The sequence below is a fragment of the Erinaceus europaeus genome, chromosome X (genome assembly GCF_950295315.1).
Source record: "Erinaceus europaeus chromosome X, mEriEur2.1, whole genome shotgun sequence".
NCBI classification, from domain to species: domain Eukaryota; kingdom Metazoa; phylum Chordata; class Mammalia; order Eulipotyphla; family Erinaceidae; genus Erinaceus; species Erinaceus europaeus.
In genome coordinates, this window is record NC_080185.1 from 102,326,245 (window position 1) to 102,350,994 (window position 24,750).

The window sequence follows — 24,750 nt, forward strand, 5'->3', positions numbered from 1 at the left end:
TCTGGCTTCTGTAATTGCTTCCCCGCTGAACATGGGCGTTGACTGGTCTATCCATACTCTCAGCCTGCCTCTCTCTTTCCCTAATGGGGTGGGTTTCTGGGGAAGCAAAGCTCCACTAGACAATATATAGATAGAATGCTCAGGGTGGTAGTATGACCACTGCTGTTGTGCATTGCCCAGAGTTCTGTGGAATGTCCTTTCACTTCCCAGCTTATCCTCAGATGAGCTTTTAACTTTCTTTAGTATGTCCTTTTTTTTTTCCCTCCAGGGTTATTGCTGGGCTCGGTGCCTGCACCATGAATCCACCACTCCTGGAGGCCATTCCCCACCCCCCTTTTTGTTGCCCTTGTTGTTGTAGCCTCGTTGTGGTCATTATTATTACCATTGTTGATGTTGCTCGTTGTTGGACAGGACAGAGAGAAATGGAGAGAGGAGGGGAAGAGAGAGGGGGAAGATAAAGACAGACACCTGCAGACCTGCTTCACCACCCATGAAGCGACTCCCCTGCAGGTGGGGAACCTGGGGCTCGAACTGGGATCCTTACTCCAGTCCTTTGCGGCACGTGTGCTTAACCCTCTGCACCACCGCCCAATCCCCCTGTAATTGTCCTTTTATATAGAGTTCTGTCCCACCTTAGATCACGGGATAGACATGTAATGAATAGCCATTGCTGGCTTGTCCAGAGTCCTTAGTCTACATAGGACATTCATGAAAGGATGGACAGTGGCCTTGGCTTAGACTACACTGTAGTCTCGCCTTTCCCTTTCACCTCGGCCACATCCTTCATTCTACTGTACAGAATTCAATCATGGAGGTACAATCTAGATATATCTATGTATTAGGTATATATCCTATAATTTTCATACCTTTCACATCGGAATCCCTCTCAGAATCGATTTCTCAGAGAGCATAAGTTGCAACAGTAAATGTATGAATAATGTGCACTTCTAATGAGGTGGATTTGAATGGATGAAGAAAAAAAGGATTAAAATTTTTGTTATTTTATTGAAACTTTGAGTTTTTATGTATTCATATAACGTGTCACATTCTGGGTGAATGTCACAATCTTTCAATGGGTATAAAATCATATTTTAATTTTTATAGGTTTTTCAATAAATGAATTCCATTTAAGTTTACTAGAAATTCACTTTAAACCATAACCTTTTACATTACATTTTTGCCCTCTTACAGAGTTTATAGACTCCAGTGACTTTAAGTTTTCTTGGACATTGATTTCCTGCTCACTCAAGCTGTCTGCTTATTCCTCCTCCTACTGCTGACCTCTCATTCCACTTATATTAGTTCATATTCCACTTTTACCACTTCACTATCCTCCTTTCTCTAAAGTAGCACCAGCACTGACTGTTGTAACATCAACACCAAAAGAGATGGGTGAAATCTAGTCCTCAAAAGGACTGGAATGAATTTATATGTTCCTGAGATGAGGGAAGGGTTGACCTGAAATTGATAACTGGTGTTTTACTCATATGAACTCTTTTCCAAAAGAGCAGTCAATATGGTTTGAAAACCAAATTTGGAAAACACAAGGGCTACTTTAGGACACTCAAAAATTCCAACCCTGATTCTGCTCACTTCAAAATAATAATTACGACATGGAAGCTTGAGGAACTTCATGGTCTAGGACACGGGAAGTACTGAAATCATTGCCCCACACCCTGCTTGTCCTCAAATCTAACTCCCCTGATTTCCAGCCAGTTTTTCCTGTATAAAAGGTTCCTCCTGGACATTGTGCAGTGCTATACTGGTTTAAGCGCACATGGTGCCAAGCTCAAGGACCAGTGTAAGCCGGGTTTGAGCCCGGCTCCTCCACCTACAGGGTGTTGCTTTTCAAGCGGTGAAGCAGGCCTGCAGGTGTCTATTTTTCTCTCCTCCATTCTGTCTTCCCCTCCTCTCTCAATTTCACTCCGTCCTATCCAACAATAATAAAAACAACAACAACAAAATGGAAAAAATAGCCTCCAGGAGCAGTGGATTAGTAGTGCAGACACAGAGCTCCAGCAATAACCCTCAAGGCAAAAAAAAAAAAGTTCTTGCTTTCTTAAAGGGTTGAGAAATTGATTTGCTTCAATATACTTTAATCTCCAGTTATGAGTTGGAATAAATAATAAACCAGTTTCTCCAGAAACTGATGTAACAGAGTTTGGTTTTCTGTGGCACCAGACAGCAGGCCCATTTTCGCTTCATGGAGAGTGATTTTGTGGTAACAGAGTAGCATGAAATAGAAGTTCACTAAGAGTAAATAAAGCATTGTTCTCTAAATTCTCTATTACTACTGTCTAATATATCTATTTGGCCATTTTGGTCCCTTAAATTGTATTTTAACAACTCTTCTGTCTATCTTAAGGCTTCCAAAACCTGAGACCTTGGTTTGACAATAACAGATTCTGAAATCTACTACTTTATTCTAGTCAATTCTTAGTACTATTTAACTATGTTCTCAAACTCCACACTAGACGGTGGGACTACTATTGTATGAGAAAGAAAATAGATGGTCCAGGAGGTGGCTCAGGGGATAAAGTGTTGGACTCTCAAGTATTAGGTCCTGAGTTCAATTCCCTGCAGCACATGTACCAGAGTGATAATCTGGTTCTTTCTCTTCTCCTATACTTCTCATAAATATTAATAAGAAAAAGAAAGAAAATACAGTGCAAAATAAAAGATCATCAACCCAATTCTTTCTTAGTGACACAAGGAATAAGCATAGATATTTAAGCTTTAGTTTCCTTCAACCTTTCACAGACCAAGTTTTTGGGCAGTGCAGTGTATATTATATATGAAATACTGTACTTAATTATTTCTGTTTAGTGAGATTGACATATTTCAGTCTGTTTTGCAAACTGTATTTGATAGATTCCATAAATTAATACTTTATTGTAAGCATAAACATTTCACTCCGTATATCTTCTACATGTCTACATAATCACACTCTGAAGTTCATCCCCCTGTTGGCCCTGGATTTCCCATGTATAGCTACTATGATTTTGTTGCTTAAAGTATGTAAATCAATTTTCCCTCAATGAGGTAAATTCTTTTAGTGAAATCCAGAATTGTCATTTCATTAAAACAACTCTTTTTTAATTTTTTTAGGTTTTTATTTTTTATTCACTTCTGTTGCCCCTTTTTTATTTTTTTAGGTATTTATTTATTTATTCCCTTTAAAACAACTCTTAACTCATCCTTCCCCTCATGCATCCTAGTGATATTTGAAAATCACACAATTAATTATTGTAGGGCAGTCCCACAATCAAGTGCCCCTACTATATGCAAAGCACATGAGTGTTACATGTGTCAGACTTACATGGTGAAATAAAAGAGAAAAAAAAGTTTTCTCTTCCCTTCTTTAGTTTTTAATTTATTTTTTGCCACTAGGGTTATGATGAGCTCATTGCTAGCACTGGGAACTGGTGGCCATTTTTTCATATTTTGTTTTCTATTTTTATTTTCCAGGATAGAGATAAATTGAGAAGGGAGGGGAGATAGAAAGGGAGAGAGAAAGACACCTACAGACCTGCTTCAGAGCTCACAAAGAGTTCCCTCTACAGGCCAGGAGCAGGGGCTCAAACCCTAGTCCTTGCACATAATGATATGTGCACTTAAGCAGGAGTGACAGTGCCCAGTCCCCCAAAAAGTTTTCTTTATATCCTGAAATTTATATTCTAGTGTGGAATTACAGTTAATGACTTATTTTTTGTTAATATTTTACTTTATTTTTTTTTACTACTTATTGAGGCAAATTATATCAGGCATGTTAAGAAGAGCTAAGTTAAGGGGGTCGGGCGGTAGCAGCTAGTTAAACGCACATGGCGCAAAGCGCAAGGACCTGCTTAAGGAACCCGGTTGGAGCCCCCAGCTCCCCACCTGAAGGGGACTTGCTTCACAGGGGGTGAAGCAGGTCTTCAGGTGTCTATCTTTCTCTGCCCCTCTCTGTCTTCCCCTCCTCTCTCCATTTCTCTCTGTCCTATCCAACAACAATGACATAAATAACAGCAATAATAATAAGTACAAGGATAAAACAACCAGGGCAACAAAAAGAAAAAAATGGCCTCCAGGAGCAGTGGATTCGTGGTGCAGGCACCGAGCCCCAGCAATAACCCTGGAGGCAAAAAAAAAAAAAAAAAGAAGAGCTAAGTTATATAGTATAGATATTCTGTCATCTGTCTACACATACATGCACATATACATACATATATAGAATATATGTCAGAAAATGTATGTTTGTTGGCATAACTACTTCTAAATCTTAATGTATTTAACAACAACAACTTTAGTTCTCTCTTTTTATAAATTCATTTTTTTCTTTTTTATTTAAGAAAGGATTAATTAACAAAACCATAGGGTAGGAGGGGTACAATTCCACACAATTCCCACCACCCAATCTCCATTTCCCACCCCCTCCCCTGATAGCTTTCCCATTCAATATCCCTCTGGGGGCATGGACCCAAGGTCATTGTGGGTTGCAGAAGGTAGAAGGTCTGGCTTCTGTAATTGCTTCCCCACTGAACATGGGCATTGACTGGTCAGTCCATACTCCCAGTCTGCCTCTCTCTTTCCCTAGTAGGGTGGGTCTCTGGGGAAGCTGAGCTCCAGGACACATTGGTGGGGTCTTCAGTCTAGGGAAGCCTGGCCGGCATCCTGATGACATCTGGAACCTGGTGACTGAAAAGAGAGTTAACATAGGAAGCCAAACAAGTTGTTGAGCAATCATGGATCCCAAGCTTGGAATAGTGGAGAGGAAGTGTTAGGGAGGTACTCACTGCAAACTCTAGTGTACTTCTGCTTTCAGGTATATATTTTGCAGTAGTTTATGGATACGTGTGAACATATGCTCTCTCCCACAGAAACTGGTGTATATCTAGGTTTTGGGACTTTGTTAGAAAGTGAACCACCTGAGATGGAATTAGAGTATACTATGAAAGGAAAGGTCTCACCCGAGTAATGAAGCTGAAGGGTTGTCATTCCACACGTATAGTCTCTAGACACAGTCTGAAGTGAAGCATGTTGAAGTGGCAATCATTGTGTTGGTTAGGTTGTGATCGGCAGATGCAATATTATTTGATATGGATTGGGAGAGGCATACGGGAAAGTGGGCCCTATCCAAGGGTTCCAGGACTGGGGGAAGTAGGGGCTCTATAGTGGAGATGTGAGGTTCCTGCTGTCTTAGGGTTCCAAAAGACAATCGATAGTTAATGTTATCATCACATTATTTGGTAATTGGGTTAACTTTGAAAAGTCCTTTTGTTAGGGTTTGCTGTACAGTACCCAGTATCTTGTATATAGCTGTGCTATTGGTTGCTTCTGATCTACTTGGTCTAGGCTTTTGAGAGAGTCTGCATATCAATTACACAGCCTATATATTGAAAAGATTCAGTTTGTGTTTTGAAAAACTTCGAGACATACCCCAGGGACTCCATAACACCCAACGAAAAAGAGGTGTGTACTCCTATGTTCATGGCAGCACAATTCATAATAGCTAAAACCTGGAAGCAACCCAGGTGCCCAACAACAGATGAGTGGCTGAGAAAGCTGTGGTATATATACACAATGGAATACTATGCAGCTATCAAGAACAATGAACCCACCCTCTCTGACCCATCCTGGACAGAGCTAGAAGGAATTATGTTAAGTGAGCTAAGTCAGAAAGATAAAGATGAGTATGGAATGATCCCACTCATCAACAGAAGTTGAGTAAGAAGATCTGAAAGGGAAACTAAAAGCAGGACCTGACCAAATTGTAAGTAGGGCACCAAAGTAAAAACCCTGTGGTGAGGGGTAGACATGCAGCTTCCTGGGCCAGTGGGGGGTGGGAGTGGGTGGGAGGGATGGGTCATAGTCTTTTGGTGGTGGGAATGGTGTTTATGTACACTCCTAGTAAAATGTAGTCATATAAATCACTAGTTAATTAATACGAGAGGGGGAAAATTAATTATAAAATCATTTTATTTCTCAATCCATTGCCTAGAGTGTGGCTAGTTAATATGGTAAGGATGGGTTCACAGAATAGCAAATTAAGTGTTAGCTTCTAATGTCTTCTAGTCAGAAGTGATACATATAATTGTGCATGTTTAATTTGCTGCAGTAAATCACAAAGGCAAGCTGAGTTTGAAAGTATAAAGTAGGCCTTGCAGTAGCGCATCCAGATTAAGCACACATAGTGCAGAGTGCAAGGATTTGTGCAAAGATCCCAGTTAGATCCTCTGGATCCCCACCTGTGGGAGGTTGCTTTGCAAGCAGTGAATCAGGTCTGCAGGTGTCTATCTTTTTCTCCCCCTTTGTCTGCCCCTCCTCTCTCAATTCTCTCTGTCCTATCCAACAACAATAATAGCAACAACAACGATGGGGAAAAGATGGCCTCCTGGAGCAGTGGATCTGTAGTGCAGGCACTGAGCCCCAGTGATAACCCTGGAGGCAAAAAAAAAAAAGAGAGAGAGAGAGAGAGAGAGAGATAAGAAGGGGGCCGGGCATTAGTAGTGCAGCGGGTTAAGCGCACATGATGCAAAGTACAAGGACCGGCTCCAAAATCCCGGTTTTAGCCCCGGTTCCCCACCTGCAGGAGGGTCGCTTCACAAGCGGTGAAGCAAGTCTGCAGGTGTCTATCTTTCTCTCCCCCTCTCTGTCTTCCCGTCTTCTCTGGATTTCTCTCTGTCCTATCCAACAGCAATAATAACAACAATAACAACAAACAACCAGGGCAACAAAAGTAAAATAATACCCTTCAGGAGCAGTGGATTCTTAGTGCAGGCATTGAGCCCCCCAGCAATAACCCTGGAGACAAAAAAAAAAAAAAAAAAACAGGAGGAAGAGAAGAAAGAGAAAGAAACAAGATGTACAAAGTAGGGGGCCAGGCTGTGGCACGCCCATTTGAGTGCACATTACCAAATATAAGGACCTGGGTTCAAGTCCTCGCTCCCCACCTGCACGAGGTGGGAGGGGTGGGGGGATGCTTCATGAGCAATGATGCAGATCTGCAGGTCTGCAGGTCAGCAGGTCTCTCCCCCCCCCCGTCCTATCTAGTAAAATAGAAAGAAAGCGGAATGTCTGCCAGGAATAATGGATTCATAGTGCTGGCACAGAACTCTAGCAAAAGTCTGGTGGCAAGTAAAAAAATAATAATAAAGGGATGGGGGGAATGTATAGCTCTCCCAAGGTCCTAAAAGAGGAAAATTAGAGGATATGGTAACTTTTCTAATGCCTTTTGTGAATGTGAAGAAGTGGAGCATGTGACAAGGACAGGTCATTCTTTAAAAAAGGTAGCAACAGGGAGTATTATGAGGAAACTATATCTTGATAAAAAGATAGGTAAGGACAATAGATATAAACAGGGGTGGAAACCACCACTATTTTTAAAAATCATAGACATGGGAATTAAGCAGTGTGAAGTCATCAAGCAGAAGCATGCTTGGTATGTGTAAGGAGAAGCTGGAGTGGACTAAGCAAGCTGGGAGGCAGTGGGAGGTCAGACCAAAGAGAAAAGGAATGAACAATATTTTTTCTTTATTTTATTTTCATTTATAAAAAGGAAACACTGGGAAAAACCATAGGACAATAAGGGTACAACTCCACACAATTCCCACTCCCAGAGCTCTGTATACCATCCCCACCCCTGATAGCTTTCCTATTCTTTATCTTTCTGAGAGTATGGACCCAGGGGCATTAAGGGGTGCAGAAGGTAGAGGGCCCTGTAGGTCACAATAAGGACTTAGATTTTACTTCATATGATATGGGAATCCTTACTACTCTGGTCTGGAGCTTATTTTCCTCCCTAATTTTTAAAAAATATTTTTATTTACTTGCTATTGGATAGAGACAGAGAGAAATTGAGGGGGAGGGGGAGATAGGGAAACAAACACCTGCAGTCTTGCTTCACCACTCATGAAGCTTTCCCCCTGCAAGTGGGGACTGGGGACTTCAGCCCGGTTTCTTGTGCACTACAATGTGTGTAGTTAGCTCCCTCCTCCCTTCTTAGAAATTACTAAGATGCTAAGCTACTCACTCCTAATTCGAAACTACCCCCCCCTTTTTTCCCTTTAACCAGAGCCCTGCTCAGCTCTGCTTTATGGTGGTGCAGGGGATTGAACCTGGGACTTGGGAGCATCAGGTACCAGAATCTCTTTGCATAACCATTATACTATCTACTCCTGCCCTTTCCCCACTATCTTTTACTTTTGACATCTCTGACAAACCGAGTCACACTCCATCACAGACCTGTAAACTCTTATTTAGGAGGTTTCTGTGGGTCGCTTTAAGAGCATCTCTGTCTTCCATGTACTCTTTATTTTTACTTTTATTGAGGGGGGGTTAATAGATTGTAGTAAGAGTCTTTAACACAGGCAAAACCTTTCATTTGCAGGTGGGGAGTGGGGGCTAGAAGCCAGGCCCTTATGCATGGTAATGTGGGTGCTCAAGTAGGTGTGCCACTGCCTGCACCCCCCGTTAGGTTATTTGAGCTTTTACTTGTGTCCTAATGTGTGTCTGCACCACTATAAGTCTCCCTCTTACTACTGCTTTATGCAGTGTCCAGAATATTCTGGTAACTCATATCTTCATTTTCATTTATTTCCAGAAACATAAATTTTTTTTGACCCAGTAGTTGTTAAGTAGAGCTTTGTGAAGTCTCCATATTTTGGAACTTTCTCTAGGTTTCTGTTTAGTGTTGAATGTTAGTTTAATTCCTTTTTGGTCAGAGAGAATACTTGGGATGATTTCAACATTTTAAAATTTATTGGTGTTGTCTTTGTGGCCTAATACATGATAGATATGTGAGAATGTTCTTAGATGTAGACTTGAGAAGAATGTGCATTCTACTTCCTTGGGGTGAAGAGCTTTAAAGATGCTCTGAAAGTCTAACCTATTCATTTCAGTTTAATTCTCTTGTTTCTTTGTTTTCTGTCTGTACATTTGGGAGAATGTTCAAATCTCTCTGAACTTTTCTAACCTCACTCCATCACTTAATCAGTGATGATTTTCTCCCCTTCTTTATCATGATCTGCCATTTAAAAAAAAGTCACTCACACTTTCCAAAGCCTTTGACTCAGTGACACAATTCTTCCAACTTCCATCTACTGATAAATTACAAAGCAAAATTCACTTTATATATATATTCCCTTTTGTTGCCCATGTTGTTTTGTTGTTGTAGTTATTATTGATGTCATTGTTGTTGGATAGGACAGAGAGAAATGGAGAGAGGAGGGGAAGACAGAGAGGGGGAAAGACCGACACCTGAAGACCTGCTTCACTGATTGTGAATTGACTCCCCTGAAGGTGGGGAGCCAGGGGCTCAAACCAAGATCCTTACGCTAGTCCTTGCGGTTTGTTCCACCTGCACTTCTTGTTTGGAGGTTCTAGCAGGGGAGCACAGCTACTTGTATACCCCTTGACCGAAGACTGTCTGTCTCTATTTGGGGAAGGCAGTCCTCTTTGACAGAGCGCGCAGCTTCGGGAGGGACACACATGGAGCGGTGAGGGAGGAAGGGTACACCCACCTAGCCAGCCAGATCAGCCAAATGAACCCTGGCGATCAATGGGGTGACAGATGTTGCAACCAGATCACCCTCACATCCCCCTGCATTTCATTATTTTAAAATCATCTTTATTTATTGGATAGAGACAGCCAGAAATAGAGAGGGAAAGGGGGAGATAGAGAGGGAGACAGACAAAGAGACATCCACAGCACTGCTTCACCACTTGCAAACCTGGGGTTCAAACTCGGGTCCTTGCACATTATAGCATGTGCACTTATCCAGGTGCACCACTAACCAGCCCCTATGTTTAGTGTATTTGTTACTACATCTCTGCTTTGCTCCACTAACCTTTGTCCTTTACCACATGAACACCAGGATCCTAAAGCCCCTCAATCCCATTCCTTTCTCTCCTTCCCCAGAGTCCTTTGCTTTGGTGCAGTTCACCACACCCAATCCAAATTTCACATTGTTTTTCCTTACTGTTATTGCTTCTTCTTAGCTTCCACCCACGAATAAGATCATTTGGTATTCACCTTTTTTTTTTTTTTGCTTATTTCTTATGTCACTCAACATGATACCTTCAAGTTCTGTTCAAGATATGACAAAAGAAATGGCTTTGTAAGTTTAACAGCTGCATAATATTCCATTGTGTATGTGCACCAAAATTTTATTAGCAACTCACTTGCCAATGGGCATCTGGGTTGTGCCAATTTCTATCTTAGTCTGTTTGCACTGCTGTAATTGGACTGGATATGGTGTATTGCACCAAAGGGAAGGGGGGGTTTCTTGTGTGTTTCTGGTGGAAAAGAACCTAAGCTGGGGATGAGAATGTTTCGCAGACACCTATAACGGGGAGATTAAAAATTATACCCATGTATGAACAACTATATTGTAATCCATTTACACCATACCCATAAAACAAAAACAATGGCAACTTTAGACAGAGTGGTTTTTATAAGACACTCATGTGTTTTACAGTTTTAGATCCTGTATAATTAAAGATGTCCAGCAGATTCGGTATCTGGTTAGAACACAGTGCTCAGTTCATAGATGGCCATTTTGCTGAGCGCTTACATGGCAGAAGAGTTGCAGGCTTCTCCGTGGTCTCTTTAATAAGGAGACAAATCCAATTAATAAGGGCTTAATCCTAGTTATTTAGTTAATCACTAAAGATCCCACCTCTAGTAGTTATCAGTACTTTACAGGTTAGAACTACAATGTGTGACTCGGGTATGTGTGTGGGGGCTCAAGTACAGGAAATAGCAGTTTCTGAGCAGTTTGAGGGAGAATGCCTGGGTTGGAATGCTGCCTCCAGTACTTACTAGATTCATTTCCTTGGTTCCTCTTCAGTTTCCTTGTCCCTTTAAAAGAAATAAATAAGTTATACTTCATATATTGAATACACTTCTGCCTGGCACATAGTTAACACTCCACAAAAATTAAGTTGTTTTATTAATCACCCTCACAGAAGTCAGTGTTCAAACTAAGGCCCTGCACTACCTCTGATTTATTATGAATGATGTGAAACCTTTTAACTTCCTTTTGGTTATATCTTTGTTTCACTTGAATTTATTTTATACTGATATTACTGTGAGAGAAATTCCATAATAAACTGAGCAACATCTATCAATTACTTAACATCATCACTCTTCTCTAATTTTCATACTGAAAAGTGAATAAAATGGTTGGTTCTGCTATTCTTGTCCTATGGATTTTACTCAGGGAAAACAAAAACACCTATCTGAAAAAACCTATACACACCAATGTTCATAGCAGCACAACTTGTGATAGTTTAAACTTGGAAGCAACACAGATGCCCAAAGACAGATGAATGGCTAAGAAAGTTGTGGTGCATATGTACAATGGAGTACTATATATCTGTGAAAAATGATGAGGCAATCTCCTTTGCAATATCATGGGCAGAACTTGAAGGCATCATGTTGAGTGAGACAAGGCAGAAAGAGACAGACTAATATGGAATTATCTCACTTGTAGGTGAAACTAAAGGATATAGGACAATAAGGGAGGATATAAGGTAAAAATTGAGCTGGATATGGTATAGTATACCAAAGCAAAGCATTCTGGGGAATGAAGGGGATGAATAGGATGAAGGGTCTTGGAGGTCCTGGTGTGTCTCCTACACACCAATCAAGTGAAGATGAAAGGCTGTGCCTGTGTAAAGATTTTAGTATAGCCTGTTAATCCACCAAATAAAAATAGACAATAAAATTCATTAAAATATTTGGCTGTTTTGTTACCAGAACATTAGCAAATGGAGTTTCTATTGGGTAACAAGGAGTGCTTAGACTGAATTATGTGCACTGTGAACATCAAAGCTGGTCACCTGCCAGGTAAAACTAGCAGTGAACAGCTGAATTTAGCATATGCCTACTGCCAGTAAAAGGACTGAGAGTCAAATAATCCAGGATATTCTGTAGGTTTCCCTAGAATCCCTATGGTTTCTTGTCTAGGACTCATTTTGGGTATTTTTCTTAGAATTCAAGAAGTCATTCATCAGTTTGGGAAGTGAGAGTATTCCTATGCAGGGGGAAAGCTTCATGAATGGTGAAATAATGCTGCAGGTCTGTCTCTCTCCCTCTCTACCCTCCCCAATCCCTTTCAAATTCTGTCTCTATCCAATAATAAATAAAAATAAATTTTAAAAATATTTATTTTCCAAAGAGTTGGGCGGTAGCACAGTGGGTTAAGCGTATGTGGTGCAAAGCACAAGGACTGACTTAAGGATCCCGGTTCGAGCCCCCAGCTCCCCACCTGCAGAGGGGGGTCGCTTCACAAGTAGTGAAGCAGGTCTGCAGGTATCTTATCTTTCTCTCTCCCTGTCTTCCCCTCCTCTCTCCATTTCTCTCTGTCCTATCCAACAACAACGGCATCAACTATAACAATAATACAACAAGGGCAACAAAAGGGGTAAGTATTCTAATACACACATGCACACACACACACACACACACACACACACACTCTCTCTCAGAAAAATGAGTGCTAATGCAAGCACAGGACTCGCAAAATAGCTCACTTGGATAGCTTTGCCATGTGCATGTCTGAGGTTCAAGCCTGGGCGACCTGCACTGAAGGAAACTTTGGTGCTGTGGTCTCTTTCACTCTTTTTACCTCTCTAGCTCATTGTCTCTAAAGAAATAAAATAGAAAAAAGAAGCTCAAAGAAAAACATATGACTAAAACAACAGGATAAATGAGTCAAATCGAGGCTAAAGGCTGGTGTGAATTAAGGAACACCTTGAGACCAAGTAACTACTCACATATAATAGCAGCAGGACTGTAATTTTATAGATATTGGAGAAGAGGGGGCAAATGACAGGATGTAATTCCCTTCTGAAATTACTGTAAAACACACAGAAGAAATGGTTTTCTCTGCTCACATAGTATCGTTGGTGCAGTACTCTGCTCACAACTGTCAGAGTGCTTGTTGCATAAGCTGTTTTTCTAAGTCTCACAAGTTGTAAATATTCAGAAGAGTATGAAATAGCAAATAATGAGGAAAGACACAGAGTAGAGGTAAAAGGCAAAAATTTAAGGGTCAACAACAACAAAAAAAACTGGAGTAAACTAGGAGAAAAATATATACCTGAAAGCAGAAGTACACAAGAGCATGCAGGGAATACCCCCCAGCACTTCATCTGCACTATTCCAGTCTTTAGGTCCATGATTGTTCAACAATTTGTTTGGCTTTGTATGTTAACTCTCTTTTCAGCCACCAGGTTCCGGATGCCAGCAAGATGCCGACCAGACTTCCCTGGACATACAACCCCATCAATGTGTACTGGAGCTCCACTTCCCCAAAGCCCCACCCTACTAGGGAAAGAGAGAGGCAGACTGGGAGTATGGACTGACCAGTCAGTGCCCATGTTCTGTGGGGAAGCAATTACAGAAGTCAGACCTTCCACTCTCTGCAACCCACAATGACCCTGGATCCATACTCCCAGAGAGATAGAGAATGGGAAGGCTATCAGGGGAGGGGATGGGATATGGAGATCAGGTTATGGGAATTGTGCAGAATTGTACCCCTCTTATTCTATGGTTTTGTTAATGTCTCCTTTCTTAAATAAAAAAAAAGAAAAAAAACTGGAGTTAATTTTAATAAATTTTTAATAGAAACAATACAGCTTATGAAATTTTCAAAAATAGTATTAGCCAATGGAAATTCAATCCAGAAATAGACAACACTCTAAGGCATGATAAACTATTATGTAAATTAAATATTCAATATGAAACATCACAAAGGAAAAACAGAGATATCAACTATTTCTATTCACCAAAACTGAAACACTAGGTAACGCACTAAGATAATGCTTAAACATTCTTTTAAAGATTTAACCAATTTCAGAAAACAGAAAGACAAAGAAAGAAAAACAGAGATAGGGCAAGGGGAGACAGCATGATGTTTATGCATGCCTGAGGCTCCAAAGTTTCAGCTCCTATCCCCTGCATTACCAGAGGTGCACTCAGATTAAAATAAATATAATAAGAAAAGAAAAAAAAAGAAAAATAGAGATACGGGGGGGGGGGGGGGGGCAGACAGATACTGGAGCAATTCTGTGCTATACGTGCTACCAGAGACCAAACCAGGGAAACTCTGCATGCAGGGCCTTTGGCCTACCCACTAAGCTACTTCCCCAGCTCCAGAAACTAGCTATTTGAAAACCCATTGAAAAGCCAAACAGAGAGACCTGGGTTCAATAACTTTATTTTATAAAACATAGATATTTGGTCATTCTCTTCTAATTTTCCTAATTTTTTTCACTTTGTATTTCTACTTGAATTTTTAAAAACAGGACAAGAACATGTTTATCACTCTCTATTTTTTGTGGAGCTGGGGATTTGTACATGAACTATCTCAGAATACCTAAGTTCCTTTTTAATTCAGATGAGACAAAATGAAGGAGGGAGGGAGGGAAGTGGGTAGCTCCCTCTGCCAATGTCATGCCACCACTCATGTGATGGCAGGGCTTAAACTTAGGTAACAGGGTTACCTATCTCTCTAGCCCCAAGAACACCTATATTTTGATTTACAATGCTAACAATGTTTTTCAAATTTATAAATTATAAATCAACTATATTATGATCTATTTCAAAAAGCAAAAAATACAGAAAGTCCAGTACTACAAATATTATAGAAACATGCATAGTCTTAAGTGCATACTAAATTCAAACACTGAAAAATATTTTTTTCAAGAGATAGTTCAGCTTGGAAAAGTTATTACCAAAGCTGAATATTTTTGTTTTACACAGACTAGATTCAAAACTAACTCCATGCCACTGATCTCTTGCTAAAAGCACCAAAGGGTTTGGTAGTCAAGAAACAATTGGCATTGGTAGACAGACAGAAAATAAACCGTCTACTCCATAAGTTCATACTCAATAAGATTTTCTGCATATGGTGCTGACATATCCTTTAATGGAAAAATATAGTAAATACGAATTATTGAAGTTGTTTTCAAATGAAAGTGAAAAAAAAACTAAGACAAATTAAATCTGACACAATCTGACCAAAAACATGTACCAACTTAGTTTCACTGTTATTTTGCAAAAGTCCATTTGCACAACAGGCTTCTGGACGAATTTTCAAACAAGATTTCTTTTAATTTATCCTGATATGCTATAAAAGAACACCTTGCCCTGTTTCACGGGAGTTAGTTACAAAAAAAAAAAAAAAAAAAAGCTTTTCTTTATCTTGCATCAGGAAAAGGAAAGGTGGCAGATGAAAGATTGAAAGAGAAAGTGCATATAATTTATAGAAACTGTTGAGAATGAAGAGTGCCTACCACTACCAAACATGAACCTCTTAGGCGGTGATGTTTTCCTAAGATAACTGTCAATCTACTCCAAATGGTTCACAACGAAGTTAAAATTTTGTACTCACACCCATCAAAGCTTTCATTCATGTTCAAAGTTCATAGCATGGGTTACAATGCCAGGTTTGGTTGTTGCAGTTTTAGGTACTGTGACTGCAAGTCATTAAAAATGCCTTTTCCCTTCAGATGAGAACATTTTCTTATGTAATTTGGGAAAAGTTATAATATCTAAAATTATCCACAAAACAGTATTATGTAACAAATGGCTTAAAATTAGGGCTATTTTGGCTTCATAGTAAATCCACAATGCATTTTCATTATTCAAAAAAAATCTCATTTTCTTACAGAAACTTTAGTTTTGAACTAACTTGTAAACAAAGAAAAAAACATTTCAAAATAAAACCAAATTCCTAGATATTAGATGATCAAGTCAATCTATACAACATACATACATGTTCAGTGACAAGAAGCTACCTACAATTTCTGGGACAAACAAGCATTTTTCAGTACCAAGAAATTACACAGTTAATACAGAATCGTGAGTATTTCAAAGGTGATACTCCAGATGCTGTTTTTTGTACAAGTAAACAGAGATAGTCTTACACTCAAACTTTGGAATCTTTTGTTGTTACAATATTAGCTGGTTTGCAAACAAGAATTCAAACATTTTACAACATTTTAAGACAATGACTTGAAAACCTCAAAGATATATAAAGCTTAGGAACACACACTGCAAGCATTAACATTCATTTCAACTATGGCTGAAAACTGTACATGCTATTCTGAAATGAGATTCCAAAGCAATAAGATTCTAACAACACCTTTGGCACATTCATAATTTCCCACCAATTAGTATCAACAATTTAGCTTTTAGTTATTTCATATCTTCAAAATATTCATATATTCACAATCTCTCCACCAATTATCACCTAACCTTTAGCTAACTTTAGCTAACTTTTCCACTTGGAAAATGCAATGGAAGACAACACCACGTTTCACAAGTTCAACATCCACAATTGCAGTGACTACAACTAGAGATACAACATCACTAATGTTCCCCATAGGAACATAGTGATTTGATTTCAGTATAACATTTAGTTATACTGAAATCAAAGTCTTTACATCAGGTAAATGGTTGCCCACAATCACCCGCTAGTGTACATGGGCTGAAATTCCATTTTTTTTGGGGAAAATGCTGCTCCCCTCATCTGTTCTGTTGCCATTCATGCTTAGAAACCTTTTTTTAGATTACTCTTGGCTTTGTCACTTTACTTGCCTGTTAGAAACCTTTTTAGATTTTTCTTGGTTTTGTCAGTTTACTTGCCTGTTAGAAACCTTTTAAGATTTTTCTTGGTTTTGTCAGTTTACTTGCCTGTTAGAAACCTTTTTAGATTATTTTTGGCTTTGTCAGTTTACTTGCCTGTGGGGTTTTGGGGCTGCTGACACTGACACCCACTTGAAGATGCTGCCTGTTGAGCTGATTTTGGCTTTATCACAGTCCAGTCGAATACATTGTCATATTGGTAGTTCAGGCTTTTGAAAAGAATGCGAAAGAGCTGCCTCAGATACGTGTAATCTGGTTCTTCTTCAAAGCGTAGCCCACGACAGTAGTTTAGGTACATGGCAAATTCTGCAGGAAGACCCCTGCACAAAACTTCAACAGGAGTTGACATCTTCTTTTCACTGATTTTGTCATATTTCTGCTGCCTTGTTGCAGCCTTTAGTCCTTGCCATGGCAGGTTGGCTCTGTTCAAATACATGAGAACATATCCTAGTGATTCCATGTCATCTCGGCGACTTTGCTCAATGCCAAGATGTGCATTGACGCTAGCATATCGGGCAGTGCCAGTAAGATTTTTATCTTCTCGGTATGGGATATGCTGTCCAGTCTTGCTGTCTCTGAACTTTTTGGCCAAACCAAAGTCAATAAGGTATACCTGGTTTAGGCCTGCGTAGGATGGTTCTGAAGAACTATAGATGCTCAGGTTTCTTTTCCTCTTACCTGCTGGTGATTCTAAGCACCTATGACAACGACAGCCAGCACCCATTAAGAAGTTATCTGGCTTAATGTCTCGATGTATGAAATTCTTTGAATGCACATATTCGAGTCTACTTATCATTTGGTCGGCTAGCATAAGGATAGTTTTCATCGAGAACCTTCTTGAACAGTAAGTAAAGAGATCTTCCAGGCTGGGCCCGAGGAGATCCATGACTAGTACATTGTACTCTCTTTCTTGACCATACCAGCGTAACTGGGGGAAACCAATCCCCCCTTGAAGAAGATTATAGAGTCTGCTTTCATATAGTAGCTGCGGATGCCTGGCTTTCTGAGATTCTATTTTCACAGCCACTTCCTCGCCATTGGTAAGGTTGATTGCAAGATAAACATATCCAAAGGAGCCAGAACCGATCTTGCGGATCAGTTTATATTTGCCTCCAAAAATGAATTGGGTTTTGGTAGGGGCACTGGTCGCCATCTTGAGAAAGATGGAGGTCGTAGGCTAACTACCAATACGATACTTTTAAATAGAGAAAGGAGGCCTCTGAGGTATTTCACTGAGCAAGGCTGTGGAGGAAAGGGATAGGAAAGGTAAATTTTAAGTTTTCTTGGTCTTACAAAGCCCACACCAAGGGGAACCTGATCGCCCTACTCGGTCAAGTTTCGTCTAAGCCGCCCGCCGTGTGAAGGGGTACTAGGCCACTTACATTTGGGCAGCCACTACTACTTTACCTTCCTGGTGACATGAAAGAGGTGCGGTACGGGCGGCGATAAAGCTCCAGCGAGCTCTGAGCTCCGATCCTAAAGGACGCCTTCACTCTGCTGATGCCACAGTCGCCATATTGTTACTCAGGTCAGCGGAAAAACGCCCCTAGCCCACAGAAACCCTTTCCTCAGAGTGCAGAGCACTCCGAGAACAGGATCTCTATGAGGCCAGGGTGGGTCGGTTGGCAGTGAGAAGGCTATCGGTCAGAGCCTGAGGCACTAACGGAGCCGAGGCGCTAGCGAACCAAGGTGCGAGCTGGAGTGCGAGCTTCACCACACGCGTTCCAGTCGCCTAGGCACCGCCCAACAACGCATGCGCACTGTACCTCCTGCTGACTGCGCAAGCGTGACCTGTGCACGATTGTGACGTGTGCAAACGTAACACGTGCAAGAGTGTCCTGCGCACATGTAACCTGCGCAGGTGACCTGCACACGTGACCTGCACACGTGACCCACTGTGGCGCATTCTGAAGCTTAACCGAAACCATTTTTTCGTCTGCCTGGAACACTTGTTGTTTTAAATTAGAGACCAGTCTCCAGATTAGATTAGGAAGGAGGCACCTTTATTTTTTCGTGGACTATGGAAACTTCACGCTTCTTGGAATTTAGGTGTTGACCTGCATTTTCTCAATTTGCCATGTAAGAACAGAATTTGGGTTATACAATTACTTTCTTCAACTTCTTTGTAAGTTTGTGTTGAGATATAATGCGGCAAAAGCTTAGCTAAGTTTTGAAGGTGTATTTTAACACTACCAACCTGGAAATGTCTGTTTTATTAACTTTCACTTTTCTCTTTTGAATAGGGCTAGAGTATGCATAACAAAGTGAGATTCTATTTTTTAAAATTTATTTTCCCTTTTGTTGCCCTTGTTTTTTATTGTTGTTGTAGTTATTATTGTTCTTGTTATTGATGTCTCCAGAAATGGAGAGACGGGAAGACAAAGAGGGGGAGAGAAAGACACCTACAGACCTGCTTCACCTCTTGTGAAGCAACTCCCCTGCAGGTGGGGAGCAGGGAGGTGCATTGAATCAGGGGAGGGGGCATTGAACCAGAATCCTTATGCCGGTCCTTAAGCTTCACACCACGTGTGCTTAGCCCACTGCGCTACTGACAGACTCTCTAAGGCGAGGTTTTCTATCTTCATTGCACTCAGCAAATCATACTGAGGTTTAATTCTTTTTTTTTTTTTTTACGTCCATGGTTATTCGGTGCCTGCACCACAAATCCACTGCTCCTGAGGCTATTTTTTCCCTTTTGTTGCCCTTATTGTTTTATCCTTGTTGTGGTTATTATTATTGTTGTTATTATTGGATAGGACAGAGGGAAATGGAGAGAAGAGGGGAAGACAGAAAGTTACACACTTGCAGACCTGCTTCACCACCCGTGAAGCGACCCCTTCAGGTGGGGAGCCAGAGGCTCGAATCGAATCCTTACACAGATCCTTGAGTTTTGTGCCATGTGCGCTTAACCTACTGCGCTGCCGCCAGACTCCCTAAGGCGAGATTTTCTATCTTCAGCAAATCATACTGAAGTTTTTTGTTTTTTTTATTGTCTTCATGGTTATTCGGTGCCTGCACCAGGAATCCATTGCTCCTGATGATATTTTTTTCCTTTTGTTGCCCTTATTGTTTTATCCTTGTTGTGGTTATTATTATTGTTGTTACTGTTATTGGATAGGACAGAGAGAAATGGAGAGAGGAGGGGAAGACAGAAAGATACACACCTGCGTACCTGCTTTACCACCTGTGGAGCGACCCCCTTCAGGTGGGGAGCTAGGGGCTCCAACCGAATCCTTAACACAGGTCCTTGAGCTCTTTGCTCCATCTTGCTTAACCCACTGCGCTGCCGCCCGACCCTTGAGGTTTAATTTTGGCTGTGCATGTTAGCTAACAGTTAAATGGATCTATTTTGAAATAGCTCTGAATAGATTAAAGCAGAACACAATTGCAAAAATATAAAGAATGTTGCAAAACTATTTCTTTCAAAATGGAAAATAACTATAAAAAGGATTGATATCTCAATGTCTTTCATTTTATTGCATTAAATGTCAGTATGAATATATAAAAAGCTCTTAAATAAATACCTCAAAGAATAGATTTTAAAGTACTTATATGGTATTTAAATGTTAATATGATTCTGAACTAACCATCACATTTTAATGCCTTACATTAAGCATTGTAGTCTGAGGACATGAAAAGAAAAGTTAAAATGATTTAATAATCTCTCTTGTGCACTTTTCAGTAGAATCTTCAGTAATTTATTTATTACCGTTATTACTATTTAATATAAAATAGTTAAATTTACTAAAATATTTCTTCCTGTGAAGTTTTCAAGGTCCAATAGCTTTCTCAATTGACACAGTTTCCACAGTAGTCCATCATTCTTTTATTTTACTCTCACCTTTATTTTTTGAAAAATATATTTTTAAATTTCAATTAATTTTTTTATCTGGGCTTTTTTTTTTTTTTGTCTCCAGGGTTATTGCTTAAGCTCAGTGCCATCACTACAAAGCCACTGTTTGTGGTGGGATTTTATGGGATAGGACAGAAGGAAATTGAGTGGGTAAGGGAGAGATAGTGAGAGATAGTAAAGGACACTTGCAGACCTGCATCACTGCTTGTGCCATGAGAAGGGACTGGTTTAGACACCTGGCAACCCACCTGGAAAAATAGCACCAGGGGAGATTCTGGTGCTGTGATTTCGCCCTCTCTTATCACTATTTTCCTTTGAAATTGATTGACACAGTTGGACTGGAAGCAGTGGAAAGAAATGCATAAGTCATGTCCTAGGACTGAAGAGGAAAGATATGGAAGAGAGAAACTTATTTGGAAATATTTTGGCTTCTTAGAGATTTTCACTAGACTTAAACATGATTGATTTTCCTGTTATGTAGGGCTTTCTTTCCAGAAACCCAATGCACATTTGTATTTAATATTGTCTTCTTAGAGATTTATCCTGGGTGCACTGCATTTCACCTTTTTGTTGAACTCAGTTATGTGATCTTTTTTTGATGTTACTTTACATGTGCATTTCAGATAGGCAGTACATTTTCTCCAAATCTCTTTGTTTTATTTATTGAATATATCACTTTGAAATGTAAAAAAAAATACAAGAAAGTTTAAAATATAAATAAAACCTGTCAATTATTTAAATTATTTTAGGAACACACAGATGACACTGTCTACATCATTTTGCTTTTGTAGTTCCATCTCAAAGCTCTAAACAAGTGCAAGAATGGATGACCATGTGCTAAAAGATCTTTGAATTTTATTGTTCAGACTGCTTAATAAAAGTAAGCATGCATTCTTAATATTTAGAATAAATATTCTTAGAGACCCTGGAATTCCATATGTTTTCCTTTTGTTAACTAAATGCATAACCAACTAAGTGACAAAGAGATAAAAAATTAAGATTATTGGGAAAAAAATCCCTGTTTATTTGCTGAATCATTATGATACTAATGCATGACTTTTCAATGACTGTTATATGTTGATTCCATTTGCTTTCTATGATTGGTGTTGAAATCAATATATACCCAATTCTGATGAATGAGAATATAAAGAAATTGGGAGAACTTTAAAAGATAGTTTCTCCAGGCTGGGGGTATGGATCAACCTGGTAACATCCACGTCCAGTGGAGAAGCAATTACGGAAGCCAGAACTTCCACTTTCTGCACCCCAAAAAGACGTTCAGTCTATACTCCCAGAAGGGGAGAAATGCTAGGGAAAGATACCAAAGGGTTCTGAAACCCCAAATTCCATCAGGACTAGAGAGAGACTAGGAGAAAAAGGAAAGACATGCGTAAGTAGTAGTAGGTGTAGGTGTCATTTAGAAAGGAAGAGAAGGCAGGACCATAGAAAAGATTGGCAATGGGTGCCAGGTGGTAGCTCACCTGGTTAAGCGCACAGGGCACCAAGTGCAAGGACCGCGTAAGGATCCAGGTTTGAGCCCTGGCTCCCCACCGTAGGGGGTCACTTCACAAGTGGTGAAGCAGGTCTGCAGGTGTCTGTCTTTCTGCCCTCCTCTGTCTTCCCCTCCTCTCTCCATTTCTCTCTGTTCTATCCAACAAAGATAACAGCAATAACAACAACCACCACCATAAAACAAGGGCAACAAAAGGGACAAAATGGCCTCCAGGAGCAGTGGAATCGTAATGCAGTCACCAAACCCCAGCAATAACCCTAGAGGCAAAAAAAAAAAAAAAAAAGAAAAGATGGGCAAAATATAGATAGACAGTTATAGAAATAATAGTGAACCCATACCTGTAACCTTGGGAGAACCACTGCAGTTTCCAAAGGAGGGAATGGGGACATAAACTCTGGTGGTGGGAACAGTGTGAAATTGTTCCCCTGCTATCATGTACTTTTATAAACAAATATTAAATCACTGAAAAAAAAACTTGTTTTAAAAAGATGATTTATCTCCCCTCCCCCTTTATAATCGCCACTAGGGTTATTGTTGGGGCTTGATGCCAGCAGTATGAATCCACTAGCCCCTCCCCTTTTTTCTACTTTATTTGATAGGATAGAGAGAAATTGAGAGGGGGGAGAGAGAGAGAAAGATAAACGTCTATAAGTCTGCTTCACTGCTAGTGAAACTTTACCCCTGCAGGTGGGGATCACCTGGCTTGACACAGGCTCTTATGCATGGTAATGTATGCACTCAACCAGGTACACCACCATCTGGCTCTGATTTCTCACTTCTAAGAAAGAGAAAAAGATAGAGGTTCCTTTTTCTCTGAAAGTTGCCATGTTTTGATGTGATGCTGAGAAATGCTATATCCACCAATCCAACAGTTGAAACAAAATATGAAGAAGGAAGTGGGGGGGGGGACAGGGGTGGCACACCGGGTTAAGCACTTATAGTACTAAGTGCAAGGACCCACTCAAGGATCCCGGTTCAATCTCCCAGCTCCTCACCTAAAGGGAGGACTCTTCAAAAGTGGTGAAGCAGGTCTTTCTCTCTCCCTCTCTATTCCCCCCGCCCCCCTCAATTTCTCTCTGTCCTATCCAATAAAATGAGAAAAAATATGGCTCCCAGGATTTGTAGTGCTGGCACCAAGCCCCAGACATAATCCTGGAGGAAAAAAAAAAGTAAAGAAGTCACAGAAAAGTTGACTGTAGTGCAAATCTAATATACCTATAATTATAATGCACTTTAAAGTTCCAGTACCTTTTTGAAATTTATATCTTGCCAGTTAAGGTGAATTTTATGTTTTGTGTATGTATGTTATGTTTTGTAGAAATAACCAAATTAATTCAACCATCAATTCACCTTGTAGGATTTTTAATAATACCACTGTTGTGACTGTGACACATAAATGGATTTCCACCTATGCGGACCTTTTTAAAGATTATTTAATTTTGGTAGCCCTGGTTGTAGTACATTGCACTTTCAAGCATGATGTCCCAAGTACACTCGCCGGCATTGCATGTGCCAGAGCAATGCTTGGTTCTGTCTGTCATAAATAAATATTTTTAAATAGAAAAATTAATCAATTTTGTTTATTCTGGGGTTTCACTGCTTTGTGTCTTTTTTTTGAGGGGGTGGGGGGGGAGTGTGTAGTGCTCCTTAGTGTGTAGGACTGGCTTGAACCTAGATCATATGCATGTGAAAACCATCCTCTAGATGAGCTATCTCACCTATCCCAACGCAAAACTTTTTCTAACATGTGTGTTACCATTTTAAGTTATTTTATTTTGTGTGTATTACCAAGTAATGGGCTTAGTGCCTCATGAATGTGTTCCACTGTTTAGGCACTTAAGCCCAAATTTTCTATTTAATAGGAAGGGAGTGGATAAGGCACTGTTTTAGCATATGTTGTGATAGGAATAGAACTAGGCACCTCAAAGACAAAAGGCCCCTGCTCTATCATTCTGGCCACTTGGTTACCCTACCTTTTATTTCAAAGCAAATCTATTTAAGAATTAGTACAGTACTTGTTTTCATGTACTTAGTAGTATTCAATACAATTAAAATAGTTTCTTTTACATGTGAAGTGCTAACCAAATTAATATAGGCAGAATTTATGAAAATAATATACTTATTTTGAAAGTATATTTGGTGCTTCCTTCAGCAGCACATATACTAAAATTGGAACAATGCAGAGAAGATTAGCATGGCCCCTGCACAAGGATGACACACAAATTTGTGAGACATTTATATATCTATATATTTTCCAATTATACCCCTTATAGTATTGTAAATCAATATGAAATCACTAATAAAAATAAAACAAAAATATATGAAAACAAACAAACAAAAAACAACCAAACAAAAAAGTATACTTGTTTTGTATGGGAAAGGAGACTTTGAATTTTATCTGAGGCTTATTCCTCTTATCTGGAACAGATGGAAATGAAATGGACTGGGTGACCCATCCAATTATTCAACCCATACTCTCCAAAGAAGCAGAAAGACAGGTATTCAGAATATATTCCTTTCCTGGTCAACTTGATACAGTTGAGGAAGAGAATAATTTATTTCTTTCCAAACTAACTCAGTGCTGTGACTGTCTTAGCTATTGCCTAGTTCTATTTTGGGATGTGGTGGGAAACTAGGTCTGCCTGTTTGCCTATGTTGTCAGGGTGAGAGCCCACTGCACCTCTCTTGTGACCACTGCATATGGATTTAGGCAGATAAGTCCCCAGCAAATGCCATAGTTGTCATATT

The 24,750-nt window shown here is 39.9% G+C and overlaps 1 protein-coding gene and 1 non-coding gene across 2 annotated transcripts; one reads left to right on the forward strand and one right to left on the reverse strand.

Moving 5' to 3' along the window:
• Nucleotides 1-16,688: 16,688 nt before the first annotated feature.
• LOC103119978 (casein kinase I-like) lies at nucleotides 16,689-17,863 on the reverse strand. The gene has a single exon (XM_016191386.2). The coding sequence runs from the start codon at nucleotides 17,787-17,789 to the stop codon at nucleotides 16,725-16,727; it is 1,065 nt and encodes a 354-aa protein (XP_016046872.1). The 5' UTR covers nucleotides 17,790-17,863; the 3' UTR covers nucleotides 16,689-16,724.
• A 6,278-nt stretch (nucleotides 17,864-24,141) lies between these two features.
• On the forward strand, nucleotides 24,142-24,248 carry LOC132535999 (U6 spliceosomal RNA). Its single transcript, XR_009547700.1, has one exon. It is a non-coding gene; the product is annotated as a U6 spliceosomal RNA (small nuclear RNA).
• Nucleotides 24,249-24,750: the final 502 nt, after the last annotated feature.

Excerpts from the sequence above, each read along its gene's own strand:
- LOC103119978 (XM_016191386.2), bottom strand. The coding sequence starts at position 17,789 with ATGGCGACCAGTGCCCCTACCAAAACCCAATTCATTTTTGGAGGCAAA.